Genomic DNA, 16,502 nt, shown 5'->3' on the forward strand with positions numbered 1-16,502 from the left:
TAAATAAAAAAAAAAACGACTTTTATATTTTTTGTACATAGTTATTACAAATGCTAAAAAAATTTAAAGGTAAGTTTAATATATGCAAGAATCCCGGGAACAAAAATATTTTCATGTTTACAGTATTAGTATCATTAAGGCTGTATCATTTAATACCTGGATCACATTAAACTTGTTATAAAAATACGAAATTGAAATTTGAAATTTATAACTCAAGATGGCGCTGGTTTTATAAAAGATTATTAAAGTATTAATTTTAAACGCTAAGTAATATATCATAATATTTAAATGTTTATTTTATAATATTGTATTTATCTACTTAATTATGTTTACTAGCAACCGGTACAAACTTTGTATAAGTATAAAGATGTAAGTTACATGCATTAGTAATGGCGGTTGATAAATTGCCGAATGTCAGTGTTTTTAAATTTGTAAGTGATTTTTTAAATTAAAGTTTATCTAGTCGTGTAAAGTCAGGGAGGTTAGATAATCTCATTTATTAAATACTAATTTCCTATACAACGTTCACAACTTTTTTGTCATTAGACAATACAAACCGCTGTCTCTGCATTTTAAATCAGTAATATCTTCGAAAATATTCATTTAAATTACACGCTGTAAAGGGTCATATTGATCTATATTAAATACACGGTGTATTTAAGGTTAAAGAACCTTTAACCTTTTTTTTAAATAAGGATTAATGCTGTATTGCTTAAAATAGCTTCGTAAATAAGACATTTTTTCTCGTAAAAAGTAAGGATAAAAAATGGCTATTGAGATCCCTAAGAGATAGACGTATATCATAGCAGACTTTTTTGAATTTTTAAGGTGTACAATACTGTAGTACATTATTTTGATCTATCTCGTAGAGTTCAACCAGCGTTTGCAATGTAAGCGCAAATAAATGTGTTTATTTACGACATCACATTTGAAACCTCTAAAATTATCAGTGTTTCTCTACTATATTGTGCATGTATTGTACATATAAACCTTCATCTTTAATCACTCTATGTATTAAAAAAAACCGCATCAAAATCCGTTGCGTAATTTGAAAGATCTAAGCATACATAGGGACAGACAGACCGCGGAAAGCGACTGTTTTATAGTATGCAGTGATAATGTATTTATATAACGGTATATAATATTATATTTAGTATATAGAAATTATAATTATCGTGAAATATTCGTATCAATAAGATTAGACGTAATTTTTATTAATTTTTTTAACCAGGTAGTTTTATGATCACCTTGATATGATTTCTGATATTGATTACGGATATGCTAAGTTTAAAAATAAAAAAATATGATTCCGGCCAGGATCGAACTGGCGGCCTTCTGCGTGTAAAGCAGATGTGATAACCACTACACCACGGAACCAGATGTCCGTATATTCGAAATTGCAATATATTATTTACCAATTAAACAATATTTATATTTATAATCGTAGTTATAGTAATTATTTAATTGCAAGTATAATTCTTATATAAAAAAAAAAAATCTCTTGGTATTGATATATTATAGTTTCGGATGAAAAGACGTATGCCTTATTCATTTGTTTTTTTAAAAAAAGAATTAAAAATTATTAATGACAGGTTTTTTTTTTATTATTTTGATCGAAATAGCGTGGCAAAATATTTGCATACGTTTTTTTTATAATTCTTATTAGAAATCCTGTTTTTAAAAATAATACTAGAAACTATAATAATATAAAATAAGAAATAAACAATAATGTTAGTATGTTAAATATTTTAAAGGTCATCTTTCAGAAAGACAATTTGTACGAATAAGCTTATAACGCCATCTATGTCAGAAAATTGGAACTTCTAAGAAACATTTATTTCAATACATAAGATATTTACATTTAAATGATTTAAATAAATACATACAAGTTGAAAATTAATAATATAATAACTAATTTAATGTAATATAATTTGAATCATTTTATCAAAAATAGTTTCTCAAAGTGGTGGCTAAAGTGAGAGAGTAGTTACGGTGTTTACCAATAGATGGCGCTTAACCGATTTTAAAGTTTATTTAACAAGGTTATTAGTATGTCCATTGGCTTTTATACAGTCCTATATAATCACCGCAGAATTATAAATACCGTTAGATCCTAATCTATCTAAATACAATACAAATACAATATCGCGGTATTGTAAGCTGCGGAAAATATTGTGGACGCTGATATAACTCAAAATAAAACTTGAAAAATTTCGATAGTTTAACATATTTCGGTAAGGTTAGGTTAGTGTTTTTATAATTGAACTTTAGTTTGATAGGTTATAATCTACCGAAAAGTAATTCGTGAAATTATAAGCAGTATACCTACCTATTACTTGTAATGAAATTGTAACTAATCGACAAGGAAGATATTTGAAAAAAGGATACTATTGGGTTATATTTTATTTTACTATTGGGTGTATTTTTTAATTTATTACTTACAAAAATGTTAGCGAAGTTGTCTGTATTTCTATTATAAATACGCAAAAATAACCCCTTTTGTTCAAATTTGTACGCCGATAAATGGTGATAGACATATTATGATATCTATATATATAAATAGTACAAAACAAAGTCGTTTAATCTGTCTGTATCGCCTTTTAAAAAGGGGGATAAAGTTCAAAAACATATTTTACGCTAACATGGCTAACCCGAGATGGCCCAGGACCCGAGATGGCCCTGTGGTTAGAACTTAGAACGCGTGCATCTGAATTAAAGGTAAATCTACTACCGGTTCGAAACTTTTAAGCGCCAATGTCTATGGGCGGTGGTGACCACTTACCATCAGGTGGTCCCGGACCCCTCATTTGTCCACCCGCCTACCATATAAAAAACTCGTCTGTAATATACACGTAATAATAATCCATATAATATTTAACATCAAGTATTATATTCTAAGTGAGTGTTCAGCCATATTGTATTTTCTTAAAACCTTTAATTTGAATTTATATCAGCTCGTTTAAATACTGAGTACGAAAGTTAATTACTATTAATAATTGTGTTCGTTTTAATACATGTAGCCTTTTCCAATCGAAGTTGGAATGATTATCATTACACAGTATAAAACAAAGTCGCTTACCGCTGTCTGTCCCTGTGTATGCTTAGATCTTTAAAATTACACAACGAATTTTGATGCGGTTTTTTTTAATAGATAGATTGATTCAAGAGGAAGGTTTATATGAATAACACATGCACAATATAGTTTAGAAACTGTTGTAATCTGTGGCACATATAATCCACATACAGAAGACAAACGAGGTTAACAAGCAAGTGACGTCATCATAAGCCCGACCAATCAGGAGCCTTTTGTCGGAAGAGCAAAATGGGCCACCTGATGGTAAGTGACATAGAGAATGGCGCTGCAAGAAACATTAACCATTCCTTACATCACCAATGCACTACCAACCTTGGGAACTGAGATGTTACGTCCCTTGTGCCTGTAGTTACACTGGCTCACTCATCCTTCAAACTGGAACACAACAATACCGAGTACTGCTGTTTGGCGGTAGAATATCTGAGTGAGTGGTACTACCCAGACGGGCTTGCACAAAGCCCACTAAGAAAAATATTAAATAAATATTACTAACAACATATAACGTTTTTATATCGTCGAACGTATCCCTAAACGCAATTTAATTCCTTATAAAAGAAAAATAAAATATGATCATTGAACAGTTTAAAAAAACCTCTTGGTATTGTAACTCGTTAGAAATGTTCAAAATAAAAAGATATCTCGGTTTGTCAGATATATTTAACTTGGAGCATAAGTTTACTTTCAACAGTGACCGATGTATCTCTCTTTGCAATGGATCGAATGGGTGAGACATTAAGTTAATTCCCACTGCTGGGCTAAAGGCCTCCTCTCCTTTTGAGTAGGTTTGGAGCATATTCCACGCTGCTCCAATGCGGGTTGGCGGAATACACATGTGGCAGGATTTCGTTGAAATTAGACACATGCAGGTTCCCTCACGATGTTTTCCTTCACCGCCGAGCACGAGATGAATTATAAACACAAATTAAGCACGTGAAAATTCAGTGGTGCCTGCCTGGGTTTGAACCCGAAATCATCGGTTAAGATGCACGCGTTCTAACCACTGGGCCAATTATTAAAAATCTATTATTACATGAATCCATTCAATCCATTTTTTTTTTTTTTTTCTCCTTTCAATGTCGAAATATTGTTACCTAATGTTAATCAAGCACTTTAATATTTAATTATATAATTGTAATCGGAGCAAGAACGCTATGCATGCAGTTTTTGCTTTTGAATGGGTGTACATAATGTATCTTATTTTGTACATGATTTCATTGGTGTGTAATTTATGTAACATCCGCTAGCAAAACATAATAAATAAATAAATAAATCCATCATATCGAGATTATCATTGTTATACCATCAGTATTAAAGTAAAAGATTCAGCATATGTCACGATAGTCGCCCTCGATTCAACTGGAAAGTAAAGGATTTTATTTGTGCTGGTTTATCTTATTGGTTCGTATTTTTAATTATTATGTTTATGTTTAATTTATATTTTCGATTTGTGTAATATGATAATTCATGGTGAGATTGACAATAAAAAAAGACCCGTTGAGTTTCTTTCGACGGTTCTTCTCACTTTTTCAATATTTTTCTTGGTGGTAGGGCTTTCTTTCGGTTCTTCTCAGGTCAGGGCGTTTCCTTTTCCGAACCGGTGGTAGTGTTATATCGGTGGTGTTAGTGGTGGTAATTTGACCATCAATAAGTAAGTGTAATGCTTCTATGTTGAATAAAGGAATTTGAGTTTGAGTTTGAGACTACCTGTAAGTAGTAGAACTTTTGTCTTGATAATTTTGAAATGTGGTTTTTTATTTTTTACTTTGGATGTGATATTGTATCTACTGTTGGTTGTCCTAATGAATATGAAGGCAAGGCACACCCAAGGAGGATATGGTTGTAAATTAATTGTCATTTGATTCAGGGCTTTGTGCAAGCCTGTGTGGGTGGGTACCAAACAGAAATATAAAGTATTTTTGAGTACCGGTTTTAAATGATAAGTGAGCCAGTGTAGCTACAGGCACAAGGGGCATAACATCTCAGTTCGAAGGTTTGGTTTACGTTGGAGATGTAAGGTATGCTATAAAAGCATCCAGGGTGCCTCAAATCTGGTGGAATTCTAGACCATGGCATTCAAGACAGGCTTGGAGTTACAATAAATACAATAATAATTGTAACAACATACATATAGATCAGGCCCAGTGGTTAGAACGCGTGCATCTTAAGATGTATCTACACCGATAACTGTTACTTCAAACCCAGACCTTGAAGCTTGTATCTAATTTCAATGAAATTCTGCCACATGTGTGTATCTACCCGGATAAAGGTCCAAAACAGCCTCAAAGGGAGATCGCCTTAGCGCAGCAGTGGTTTACATATATATACAACAAATAAGTATACAGGTTCAAGCGTTATGTGATCAGCCGACCGTATCTTTTCCTGTCTTTCTATATAATAATGCTTAAACTTATTTTACGTTATTGTTTTGATTCTTCCGCCATTTTTAATAACAATTTTGTCATTTTCATTTATGTATTCTCAAACTTAGTTCATTTATTTAATTGCGTTTGTTATTTAATTCATAGTACGAGTACATAGCAAAAGCGACTTCGTTCCAACCAGGTATACCACGACACATCTAGTTTTTATTTTGTATTTAACTAACATGACTGTATTTTTAGATATTGAAAAAGACTAACTAGTGAGTTTCTTGCCGGTTCCTCTCGGTAGAATCTACATTCCGAACCGGTGGTAACTTTAAATAGTTTGTTAAATGACGATTCAAAGGTGCTATTAAAAGCCTACTTGAATAAAGTATATTTTGATTTTGATTTTGCTAATGTGGCCGTAAATTTTATAATCTGTAAAACTGTGTTAATAAAGATAATAATTACAGGCACGACGATCACGGAGATCGTTCTAAATTTTCCTATAATTTAATTAATACGTCCCTGTTCATTGTCAATAATTATTTAACAATAGTTTTCCTTATAAATAGCAATATCCGTTTCGACATTGCACAGATAACATAAGATTTTGAATTTTAATTATCTGTCCTTCAATTAAACTAATAAACCGCCATTACCGTAATCGAATCGAAACGTAGTCGTTGCTTTACCGTCTTCCTATTCTACTAACACTATAGTTAATTCCAATGGAAGTAGGAAAAAATATAAATAAACCTTAGATTTAATGTATTTCATACGATTCGCTAATAACTCAGCTATAAATAAACTTGTTACTCCAAGTACCCGATTACACAGGGTTAGTAACTCTTTTTTGGGGCAATGTATACGTTTTTACAACAGGATCCCAGAAAACGTTCAAAATTATTCAATTATAAAATTCAAAAGAATCGTCAAAGAGCGTTTGTGTGCTAAAGGATATTACAACACTAATGACTTTTTAGTTAACTGCACACCTTGGGAATGAAGTGATCGCCTCCAGGCTGTTTCAAATAACTAAAATATAATTATTATTGTACATGCAAAATGGAAAAAAAAATATCCCGCTGAGTTTCTTTCGCCGGTTCTTCTCAGGTCCGAGGTGCTAAATTCCGAACCGGTGGTAGATTTTTGACAATCAATAAGCAAGTGTAAACACTTCTATATTAAATAAAGATTTTTGACTTTTGACTTGAAACACTACTAAGAGTTTACGATTAATATATCTTTATTTATAATACAACACTGTTACACTTAACTACTTATTACCACTTTAATTTTACTTTAAACAATTTCGTCGATGTTAAAAACGCAATTTCTTCGCAAATCCACAGTGAATATCACAGATTAATCGAGCTCTCGACCAATGATGTCGCGTCAATTTGCTGTCAAATGTTTATTTGGGTTTTCTCCTCTTATGGTTGGAATAATTTACGTTTGATCTATATAATCTTGTATCGAATAATGTGCCTTATTCACCGATGTATTTTTCACAATTGACTTGAATCTATGAAACGCCAAAGTTAAAACGTCTGCGGAATTTTATTATAGAAACGGATACCTCGCCCCAAGAATTAATTGACTTTGCGGAGTCGGAAACTTGGCGTTATAAGCTTATCCTTACTTCTTGTGCACGTACAATGATTATCGCTGATTTTATCAAAGCGATCAATGCTGCTTATCCCCCAATACCGCTAATTTGTTTGTGGTTTAAATAAAACCGTATATAACAACAAAACAACTCTCGCTTTTTTTCCATCTGTGTGTACCAAAAATAACACCATATTTTGACCGATTCTAGTATTTCTTCCGAACTAATAAAGTTAACATTATTACAGGAGCGATCTCATCGAAACAAGTCAAGGCAAACCCTATGAACGTGTGAGCGACTATTATGCCGGGAAGTCGGTTTTCGTCACGGGCGGAACGGGATTCTTGGGGAAGGTGATGTTTTTGAAGTTATTTTGCGCGTTACGAAACGCGAGTGCATTTTGATGCTGTGCGAAAAGTCGTTTGTTGAGATGTTCCAACCATTGGTCCGTCACGTCAAACACAAATACATACGTAATTATTAAACGAGACTAGAAGTTGTACTTGGTGGTAGACTTTGTGCAAGCCCGTCTGGGTAGGTACCACCCATAACATACATACAGCGCTATTGTCTGTGGGTGGTGGTGACCTCTTACCATCAGGTGGCCCATATGCCGGTCCGCCTACCTATTTATAAAAAAAAATTGAAAAAAAAATCATACTAGTCATTATTATTTTATTGTTAATAAGTAGACTTTTATTATTTTATTGTATTCAATTATCAAATACACAGGACCGGATTTGGAGGTAAGGAGGCCCAGCAACAGAGAATAGGGGGCCTATATTTATTTTTTATAAATAAATTTTAAGAATTTCAATTATGTCAGTAAGATGTTTTAATAATTTATTTGCTCTTACTGATAGTAACTCGTCGGAACCTCTATAATGAACCCTCTCTTGTAGAGGCCACAGGGCAGTAGCCATGATTTTAAAATGAGGCCTATTAATGTTTTTATTGTCAGACATATGACAAGATATTACGTATACGTATTACGTACGTTTCGGTTATTCGTTAATATATATATATTTGCAATGTTTGATATAGCCCGTAATAAAGAACTGCCATTAACAACTATCAAAATGTCAGCGCTTCAATCCGCTTAAAGCCATTATATTTATTACCAATACTAAAGCATATGATTACGAACAGTTAAATAAATGAAGTTTCGAATTTCATAATTATAATCTTCTATGGATTATAACAATATTTTCAACATTATATATATTGCATGGCGATACGAATATACAACAACATTCCTGACCCCTTTAAGGATTTACCAACAACTATGTTCAAAAAGAAACTTTTTGATTTTCTTATAAATAAACTTTATTATAATTTTAACGATTTTTTAACTGACAAGAATTAACTAGCTGTATTATTGTGTTTGACATTTTACCTTTAATCGTGTATACCTATTCTCAATTATTTTATTATTATTGAATGACATTTTTATTAATTGTAATTTGATTTAATTAATTGTGTTTAATTCAATATCATTAATGCATGTTTAATATTTGCACACCGATTAATCGGTAGAATATGAGAATCATTATAAATGACCATCTATATTATGTACCATATTCTGGCAAATAAATGAATTATTATTATTATTATAAACATATACAGGGTTATTAGTAATTAATTAAACGTATGCGTTAGGAAAGTTCATTAGTTTTCTATGTTGTCCTGGATCTGGGTGTTTGTACCGTCGTTACTTCTGATCTTCCATAACATAAGTGCTTTAGCTACTTACATTGGGATCAGAGTAATGTATGTGATGCTGTCCAAAAATTAAAACCCGCTAGGAAGTTACGGACTATTTGTAATAAATTTTAATCCCATATATGTACATTACGCAGAGATGGCCCAGTGGTTAGAACGCGTGCATCTTAACCGATGATTTCGGGTTCAAACCCAGGCAGGCACCACTGAAATTTCATGTGCTTAATTTGTGTTTATAATTCATCTCGTGCTCGGCGGTGAAGGAAATTAGACACATGCAGGTTGCATGTGTCTAATGATGGGTCTGTAATTTTTTTTTATTGTTGAAAAAGAGTAACTACTGAGTTTCTTACCGGTTCTTCTCGGTAGAATCTACATTCCGAGCCGCTGGTAGTTTCACTGAATAGAGTTTGTTAAATGAGGATTCAAAAGTGCTTTTAAAAGCCTACTTGAATAAAGTATATTTTGATTTTGATTTTTGACTTGACACCTCCACGCGTTTCTGAGGATAAGGATCTTGACAGACAGACAGAACAGACGGACAAATAAGAAGTATCCCCGGATATATAATGTTAAATTTTTCAGGTCCTCATCGAAAGACTTTTGTACAATTGTTCCGATATTGAGAGTATATACATACTTATTCGTGGGAAGAAAGGCTTCAAATCTGAGAATAGGCTTCAACAAATGTTGGATGTACCGGTATGTGTAAAGTCAATATTATCAAGAACGGTTTTTAGTGTATAATCTTGGAGCGCTTTGAGAAAATAACAAACGAGAATCACTTGGTGATAGAGCTTTGAGCTTTCACCAATCTCGTGAACTAAGACGACCATTGTGCCTGTAACACTGGCTCAACCTTCAAACAACAATACTGAGTACTGCTGTTTGGGTGAATATCTGATGTGAGTGGTACCCGTGCCCAAAGCCCTAAGTAAAATTATCATAATTTATTATTATTATTATTTAGAAACTTAAAACATGTATAACATGAAAATTAAAACTCGTCGGAATCTCTATTGCGGGGCCCCTATCTTGTGGAGGCCCAGGACAGCTGCCCCAGTTGCCCTCCCCTAAATCCGGCACTGTTCTGATCGGATTTCTGTTATGAATGTTTTTTCCGATATTTCTTACATGTATACATTTAAGGTGTTTGATAAGTTGAGAGCTTTGAAGCCGAATGCTTTGAAGAAGATAATACTAATTGAAGGGGACATCACGAAACCAGATTTGGACATAAAGACAAGCGATGAACAGAAGCTTATTAATAATGTGAGTATATCTTTATTTATTAAATCTTTAACATGTAGTAAAATTGGAGTGTCTGTTTGTATTATTAAAATAACCGCTTTTTACTAAATGCATATGTATGTATAAATTTTGTGGAAGTTTGTATAGGGAAGCAATCATGTACGTACGGGACTGAAAAGGGGGGGGGGTTGTACAAGGTTTGTGTGCTATAAATAATTATTTTTTTATTATTATCTGTAAAATTCGTATAATCTAGATATTTCGATATTATAATCCATGAAACTATTAATGTTTAATTTCATGGATTTTATTATTAATAATAAAAAAATATTTGTTTTACTCGCACGAAGCCGGGTTTTGATCTCGTGTCAAAAAAATGTGTAATGCAGTTTATACGTTTAAAGTAAAGGATTTATTTTTAATGAAAGTTTGTTTTTTTAATTGTTTAATTTAGGTCAGTGTACAATTAAGTTCATAAACGTTTGTACTTTGAGAATGAAACGAACGCTTGGCTATTATATTCTTTAAAAATTTGAATATCCCGATGATATTCTTTCGCTAGACTTGGTCATGTTATTCTAAGTTCAAAACCCGTTCAAAAGATTTTTGATGACCAAGTTTGTTGATTCTAAACCAAAATAACTCTCCAGGTCTCAGTCGTGTTCCACTCGGCTGCAACTGTGAGGTTTGTAGAAAGTTTTGACAATATTATGAAAGTCAACTTCGAAGGTACGAGAAAAGTTATGGATTTAAGTAAGAAAATTAAAAACTTGGAGGTAAGTAACGATTCTTATTACGAGAAGTCGAGTCGCTGGCTTATGAAGCAACGATACCAAGCCCCTAGGTAAAGCTGCGTTTGACGATACTTGGAAGTGAATCACTAGAAGAATCACGAGGGTCATGATTTCAGGACTATTACTTCTGGGTAGATGTCACCCACTCCTCAGATATTCTATCACCAAACAGTAGTTACTTGGTATTGTTGTGTTCCGGTTTGAAGGGTGAGTCAGTGTAACTACAGGCACGAGGGACGTAACATCTTAGTTCCCAAGGTTGGTGGCGCATTGGTGATGTAAGGAATGGTTAATATTTCTTACAGCACCATTGTCTATGGACGGTGGTTTTCTGTGGTGGTAGGTTTCCTTCCGATGTTTTTCTTCAACGATCACGATAAACACTTGAATGAATCAATGAATATCTTGAAAATTCAGTTGTGTTTGTAAATTTATTTATTTTTATAATATGGGTAGACGGACGGGCGGGGACAACCTGTTGGTCAAAGATCACCGCCAATAGATATTACAACTTTTTTTTACATTAACAGCCTGTAAATTTCCCAATGCTTGGCTAGGGCCTCGTCTCCCTTTGAGGAGAAAGTTTGGAGCAAATTCCACCACGCTGTTCCAATGCGGGTTGGTTGTTGGTTGTTACACATGTAGGTTGCCTCGTGATGTTTTCCTTCACCGAGCACGAGATGAATTATAAACACAAATTAAGCACATGAAATTTCAGTGGTGCCTGGGTTTGAACGCAATTATCGGTTAAGATGCACGCGTCATCTCGGCTCTCAATAGATGATGATGAAGATGCTGTAAAAATATTAACCATTCCTTACATCGCCAATGCGCCACCAACCTTGGGATTAATGTTATGTCCCCTGTAGGTACACTGACTCATTCGACCTAGAAACCAGAACATGACAATAAGTACTGCTGTTTGGTTTGGCTATAGAATATTTGATGAGAGACTCGTGTCTGCCCAGCAAGGCTTGCACAAAGCCCTACCATCAAATTGTCTAGGCTTGCGTTGTTATACCCGTTGGGTTATCAGGGCAATAATGATTTATACAAAAAATCCGCAGACATTTTTAACTTTGCCGATTCACAATTTTAAATTTGTAAAAAATACAATACGAGATTATTTAGATGGAGATAATACTTGTTGACTTCCAGGCAGGATGTATTATATATGTATTTTTAAACGTTGAAAAGGAGTAACTAATGAGTTCCTTGCCGGTTCTTCTCGGTAGGACCTGTATTCCGAACCGATGGTAACTTCGCTTAATATAGTTTGTTAAATGTATAAATATAATAAAAAAATGTGTAAATATCTAGATATAATCTATTGTTGAGTAATTGTATGTTTCAAATCTACCACCGGTTCGGAGATTAACACCTCGGTCCCGAGAGGAACCGGCGAAAGTATTTCAGCGGGATATTTTAATTTCATTTTCACAACGTATAGTTTTATTATCTTTTTTGTAAATATATATTTGATATATTCCAGACATTTTTATATCTATCGACTTGTTTTTCCAATGCAAATAAATTGGTCATAGACGAAACTATATATCCGAAACCAAAGACGATAGACGAAGTGTATTCATTCATAGACGATTACGGCGATAATTCGAAGGCGATCGAGAATTTTATGAGTGAGTATTGATAGGTTAAGGTCGGAAATGTAAACACCATTTTAAATGTTAAAAGATTTTGTTGTTCGAGAACATTCCAGAACAACAAGTGAGTTGTTCTGGAATGATCATTATTCGAGACCCAATCATTATTATTAACCAATTCTAAGTAAGTTACTAAGTATTATGTTAGGCTTATTAAATATGAATGTTACCTTATGAATAATTAAATAATTTTATTTATAAGTTTGTATCTAAAATGCTGGAAAAATTAACTGTCGAGTTTCTTGTCGGTTCTATTCGGTACGTTCGGAACCGGTAGGTCTAGTTTGCAGTTCTCTAATAGTAGCTACTTGAATAATATTTTGATGTTGATTTTGATTTCGTATTCGATTTCGATTTCGATGTCGATGCCGATGTCGTTGTCGATGTCGATGTCGATGTCGATGTCGATGTCGATGTCGATGTCGATGTCGATGTCGATGTCGATTTCGATTTCGATGTTGATGTCGATGTGGGTTTAAATGTCGATGTCGATGTCGATGACGATGTCGATGTCGATGTCGGTTTCGATTTCGATTTCGATATAGATGTCGATTTCGAATTCGATTTATATATTTTTCAGATGGTTACCCAAATACATATACACTATCAAAAGCGCTCTGTGAAAACTACGTCGACGAGAATCGTGGGACCATGAAAACGATCATCGTGAGACCGTCTATAGGTAAAGTGACAGACAGACATTCAATTTAGATAACACAATTAAAATTCCTTAAAAAATAATGAAGTTATTTAGAATAGAAATAAATTTTCTCGGGTAGGTACCACCCACTTATCAGATATTCTACCGCCAAATAACAGTACACTGTATTGTTGAAGAAGAAGGATGAGTGAGCCAGTGTAATCACAGGCACAAGGGACATAACATCTTAGTTCCCAAAGTTGGTGGTGATGTAAGGAATGGTTAATATTTCTTACAGCGCCTTTGTCTATGGGCGGTGGTGACCACTTACCATCAGGTGGCCCATATGCTCGTCAGCCAACCAATGCCATAAAAAAATAATTGAATACTATAAAACAGTCCTTATATTCCAGTGACGCCAGTTTTTAAGGAACCGCTGCCTGGCTGGCAGGACTCGTGGGTCGCGGCCACCGCTGCGTTCAGCGATATCGCCAGAGGTCTGACGAAGGTCATATATGGTGATCCCAATGTCGTCTGCGACATGATCCCCGTGGACTATGTCTGTAACTTTATTATCGTTGCGGCTGCCAGAGGAAATCCGTGAGTTATTGATAACTTCTTACGGGAGGGTAAACAGCTTCGTTACGTAACGCGTTACGACATCAGTCTGTCTGGCTTCCCTTTCTTTTATACATTCTTAGTTATAATTTTTGAATACGTACATTAGATACTAAGAATAAAATTTATTTTATATATATCGAAGGAGCAGGATGCCGAAAAGTTGGGTTCGGGGATTGATCCGACATTTGGAAGAATATGACGTGCAATGGAGACACTCACAAAATAAAACGTATTCAATATCGTCTGATCACTGTATTAATTGTTTCAATAATCGTACACCACGAATATCAAAGGATTACAATGATTCATTTCGATTAAGAGCGAATGGGTTCGCGGGCAGCCATCGCATTCGAGTCGCCTGTCAAAACGTAACGGCTCGCGTTGCCATGACACTTACAACTCCATTCGGGGTGACCCGCTCTTAAAAGTAAATCAGCCAACAAACATTATTGCCAACTACTCGATTCATTAATTATCCAAATCAACAACCAAAGTAACCGCGCCCCGTTATATATAAAAAATAAAAGATTTCATTAATAAATAACCTTTCCTTACATCATCACATTAATATTCATAACATTTAAGTAACAACCTAAGCTTTTCTCGAGTTAAACAATTCCAATTTGTAATGGTGGTGTAATGGCCAACAGTCGCCATTACACTACCAACCTCAAGAATTAAGCAGCGCCCTTATGCTTGTAGTTACACTGGCTCACTCACCGAATCTAAACCTATTAAAGGAGTCTGAAAGAAGTTACCCTTTTATGTGAACAGAAGATGAATTGGCTGAGTGTCATTCAGGTCGCTGGTTGAACAGCACCACTTAGTAAAGTGGCTAGGCGTTTATTGGATGGCTTATTTAATAAGACATATTACAGTTCTAGAAAGGATTTCTACTAAGATCCATGAAAGATACTCCTCAATCTTTAATCAGTGATGCATTTCTTCTTGCTTTTAGATCTGATGACATCATCGTTTACAATTCCTGCAGCAGTTCCTCTAACCCCATCACGTGGAAGCGAGGAGCTGATTTATATTTAGGGGAGAGTCTAAAGCACGGCAAATGTGAGTGGCTTGAGAATTTTGTAATAAATTGGGATATCTCCTCTCCTCTCGAGGCGATGGTTTCAGAGCTTAATCCAATGCTGCTTCTATTCGTTTTTCTTTATAAAAATGTTTATGATTAACATTGGACCCAATGTTCCCAACTTCCTAACCTCTGGACTACTATTGATAATATCTCCACGGAGAATTTCAGTATTTTCTATAGTCCAGGATTTCACAGAACTGTTCTTACAATTTTGATTGCATTCATGATTTTCAGATGAACTGAAGCCAAGACCAGTGGAAGTGAGCATGTCACGATTAAAGGTCAACTTGCTGACGTTCATTTTGCAAACAACTCCATCATTCCTGGCGGATCTCTGGCTGCGTCTGAAGGGGGAGTCCCCTAAGTATGTTTTATATATTCTTACTAAAAAAATTGATTTATTTTTTCGGTAGTAGCTCTTATCTCATCATATGGTGATGTCTTCCTGACCGATTTCTGTCACGACGACTGATGTCAAGGGAGACCAGCTAACTACACAGGACATGATATAATGCACAAGTGTGTACGCTTACACAGGTGCACTCTCTGTACCCTCACCCTTATAATCCGATGGGACGGCAAATTCTCCACGACCGGAAAGACATCAGTTCCAACATCAAGTTTACCTGCCATTCGAGGCACAGATGTGTACACACTTCGAACTTACAGACAGCTGTTACTGAGTTTTCGAAAGAAAAATCCAATAACTTTTATTTTGGAATTTCGGGATGTGTAGCCTCATATTTAAACACGAGACCAATGAGGTGACTGTCTTATCATAAATTCGACCACTAGACTAATACTTAGAATTATTGTGTGCCAGTTGGAAGGGTGACGCAAGGGATATAAAATATTAGTTACTAAGGTTGAGCTATTGTGGTTGTTTTTTTATGGTATCGGTAGGCGGACGAGTAAATGGGCCACCTGATGGTATGTAGTCAACATCGCCCATAGACAATGGCGTTGTAAGAAATATTAACCATGTCTTAAATCACCAATTCACCACCAACCTTGATGTTATGTCCCTTGAGCCTTTACCCCCTTCAAACCGAAACACAACAATACTCAGTATTACTGTTTGGCGGTAGAATATCTGATGAGTGAGTGGAGAACCAGAACAAGCTTTCAGCAAAATTTATCTTTCAGGTATTTGAAAATGCAGGAACGTCCAGTCCTCCTGCGAGACTTACTAAAGTATTTCACGTCAACATCTTATCATATAAAGTCGGAGAATTCTCAGAAACTTATCGACACGTTGGACAAACGGGATAAGGCTTTGTTCCCTTGTGACCCAAGAACGATCGCCTGGCAAACTTATATGCCGTTATTTAGTCGTGGAATTCAGAAATATTTGCTAAAACCGAAGCATTAGTTTGGGTCCATCTCGACATCATTAAGAACGATATTTACAAGACTGCCCAAAAAAGAAGTGTCAAAAACTCCCTCGCTTGTAAAATGTTGCCAAGCCACTTACGGTGTCTCGCCATTTTGATACGTATCTATACATACAATAATAGTGGAGTGTCTGTTTGTAATATTAAAATAACCTCTTTTTACTAAATGCATATATATACACGGTGCATGTACCCAAAATAACATTTTTTACAATTTTTGTGTCTGTTTGTTCCGGCTAATCCCTGGAACGGCTGAA

General features: G+C 34.7%; 2 protein-coding genes and 1 non-coding gene across 3 annotated transcripts in view; 1 reads left to right on the forward strand and 2 right to left on the reverse strand.

Annotated features, from left to right (window-relative positions):
- LOC125075286 (serine protease snake-like) overlaps nucleotides 1-3,340 on the reverse strand; it is a 29,244-nt gene extending 25,904 nt beyond the window's left edge. Inside the window, exon 1 of the mRNA XM_047687009.1 lies at nucleotides 3,332-3,340. The gene's annotated coding sequence lies outside the window, so the exon portion shown is untranslated. The remainder of the gene's footprint in view (nucleotides 1-3,331) is intronic.
- LOC125075279 (putative fatty acyl-CoA reductase CG5065) lies at nucleotides 383-16,331 on the forward strand. Its single transcript, XM_047686996.1, has 11 exons — nucleotides 383-431; nucleotides 7,317-7,422; nucleotides 9,377-9,493; nucleotides 9,941-10,063; nucleotides 10,693-10,818; nucleotides 12,329-12,476; nucleotides 13,081-13,182; nucleotides 13,554-13,740; nucleotides 14,720-14,826; nucleotides 15,086-15,215; nucleotides 15,998-16,331. The coding sequence occupies exons 1-11, from the start codon at nucleotides 412-414 to the stop codon at nucleotides 16,221-16,223; spliced, it is 1,392 nt and encodes a 463-aa protein (XP_047542952.1). The 5' UTR covers nucleotides 383-411; the 3' UTR covers nucleotides 16,224-16,331.
- Trnav-uac lies at nucleotides 1,305-1,377 on the reverse strand. Its single transcript has one exon. It is a non-coding gene; the product is annotated as a tRNA-Val (tRNA).
- Nucleotides 16,332-16,502: the final 171 nt, after the last annotated feature.

This window comes from Vanessa atalanta, chromosome 30 (assembly GCF_905147765.1).
Source record: "Vanessa atalanta chromosome 30, ilVanAtal1.2, whole genome shotgun sequence".
NCBI lineage: Eukaryota > Metazoa > Arthropoda > Insecta > Lepidoptera > Nymphalidae > Vanessa > Vanessa atalanta.

Bases quoted from the DNA above. Each gene is read 5' to 3' on its own strand.
- LOC125075279 (XM_047686996.1), top strand. From the start codon at position 412: ATGTCAGTGTTTTTAAATTT. The intron at 13,741-14,719 runs GTGAGTTATTGA...TCTTGCTTTTAG, and splicing joins GCGGCTGCCAGAGGAAATCC to ATCTGATGACATCATCGTTT. The intron at 14,827-15,085 runs GTGAGTGGCTTG...CATGATTTTCAG, and splicing joins GAGTCTAAAGCACGGCAAAT to ATGAACTGAAGCCAAGACCA.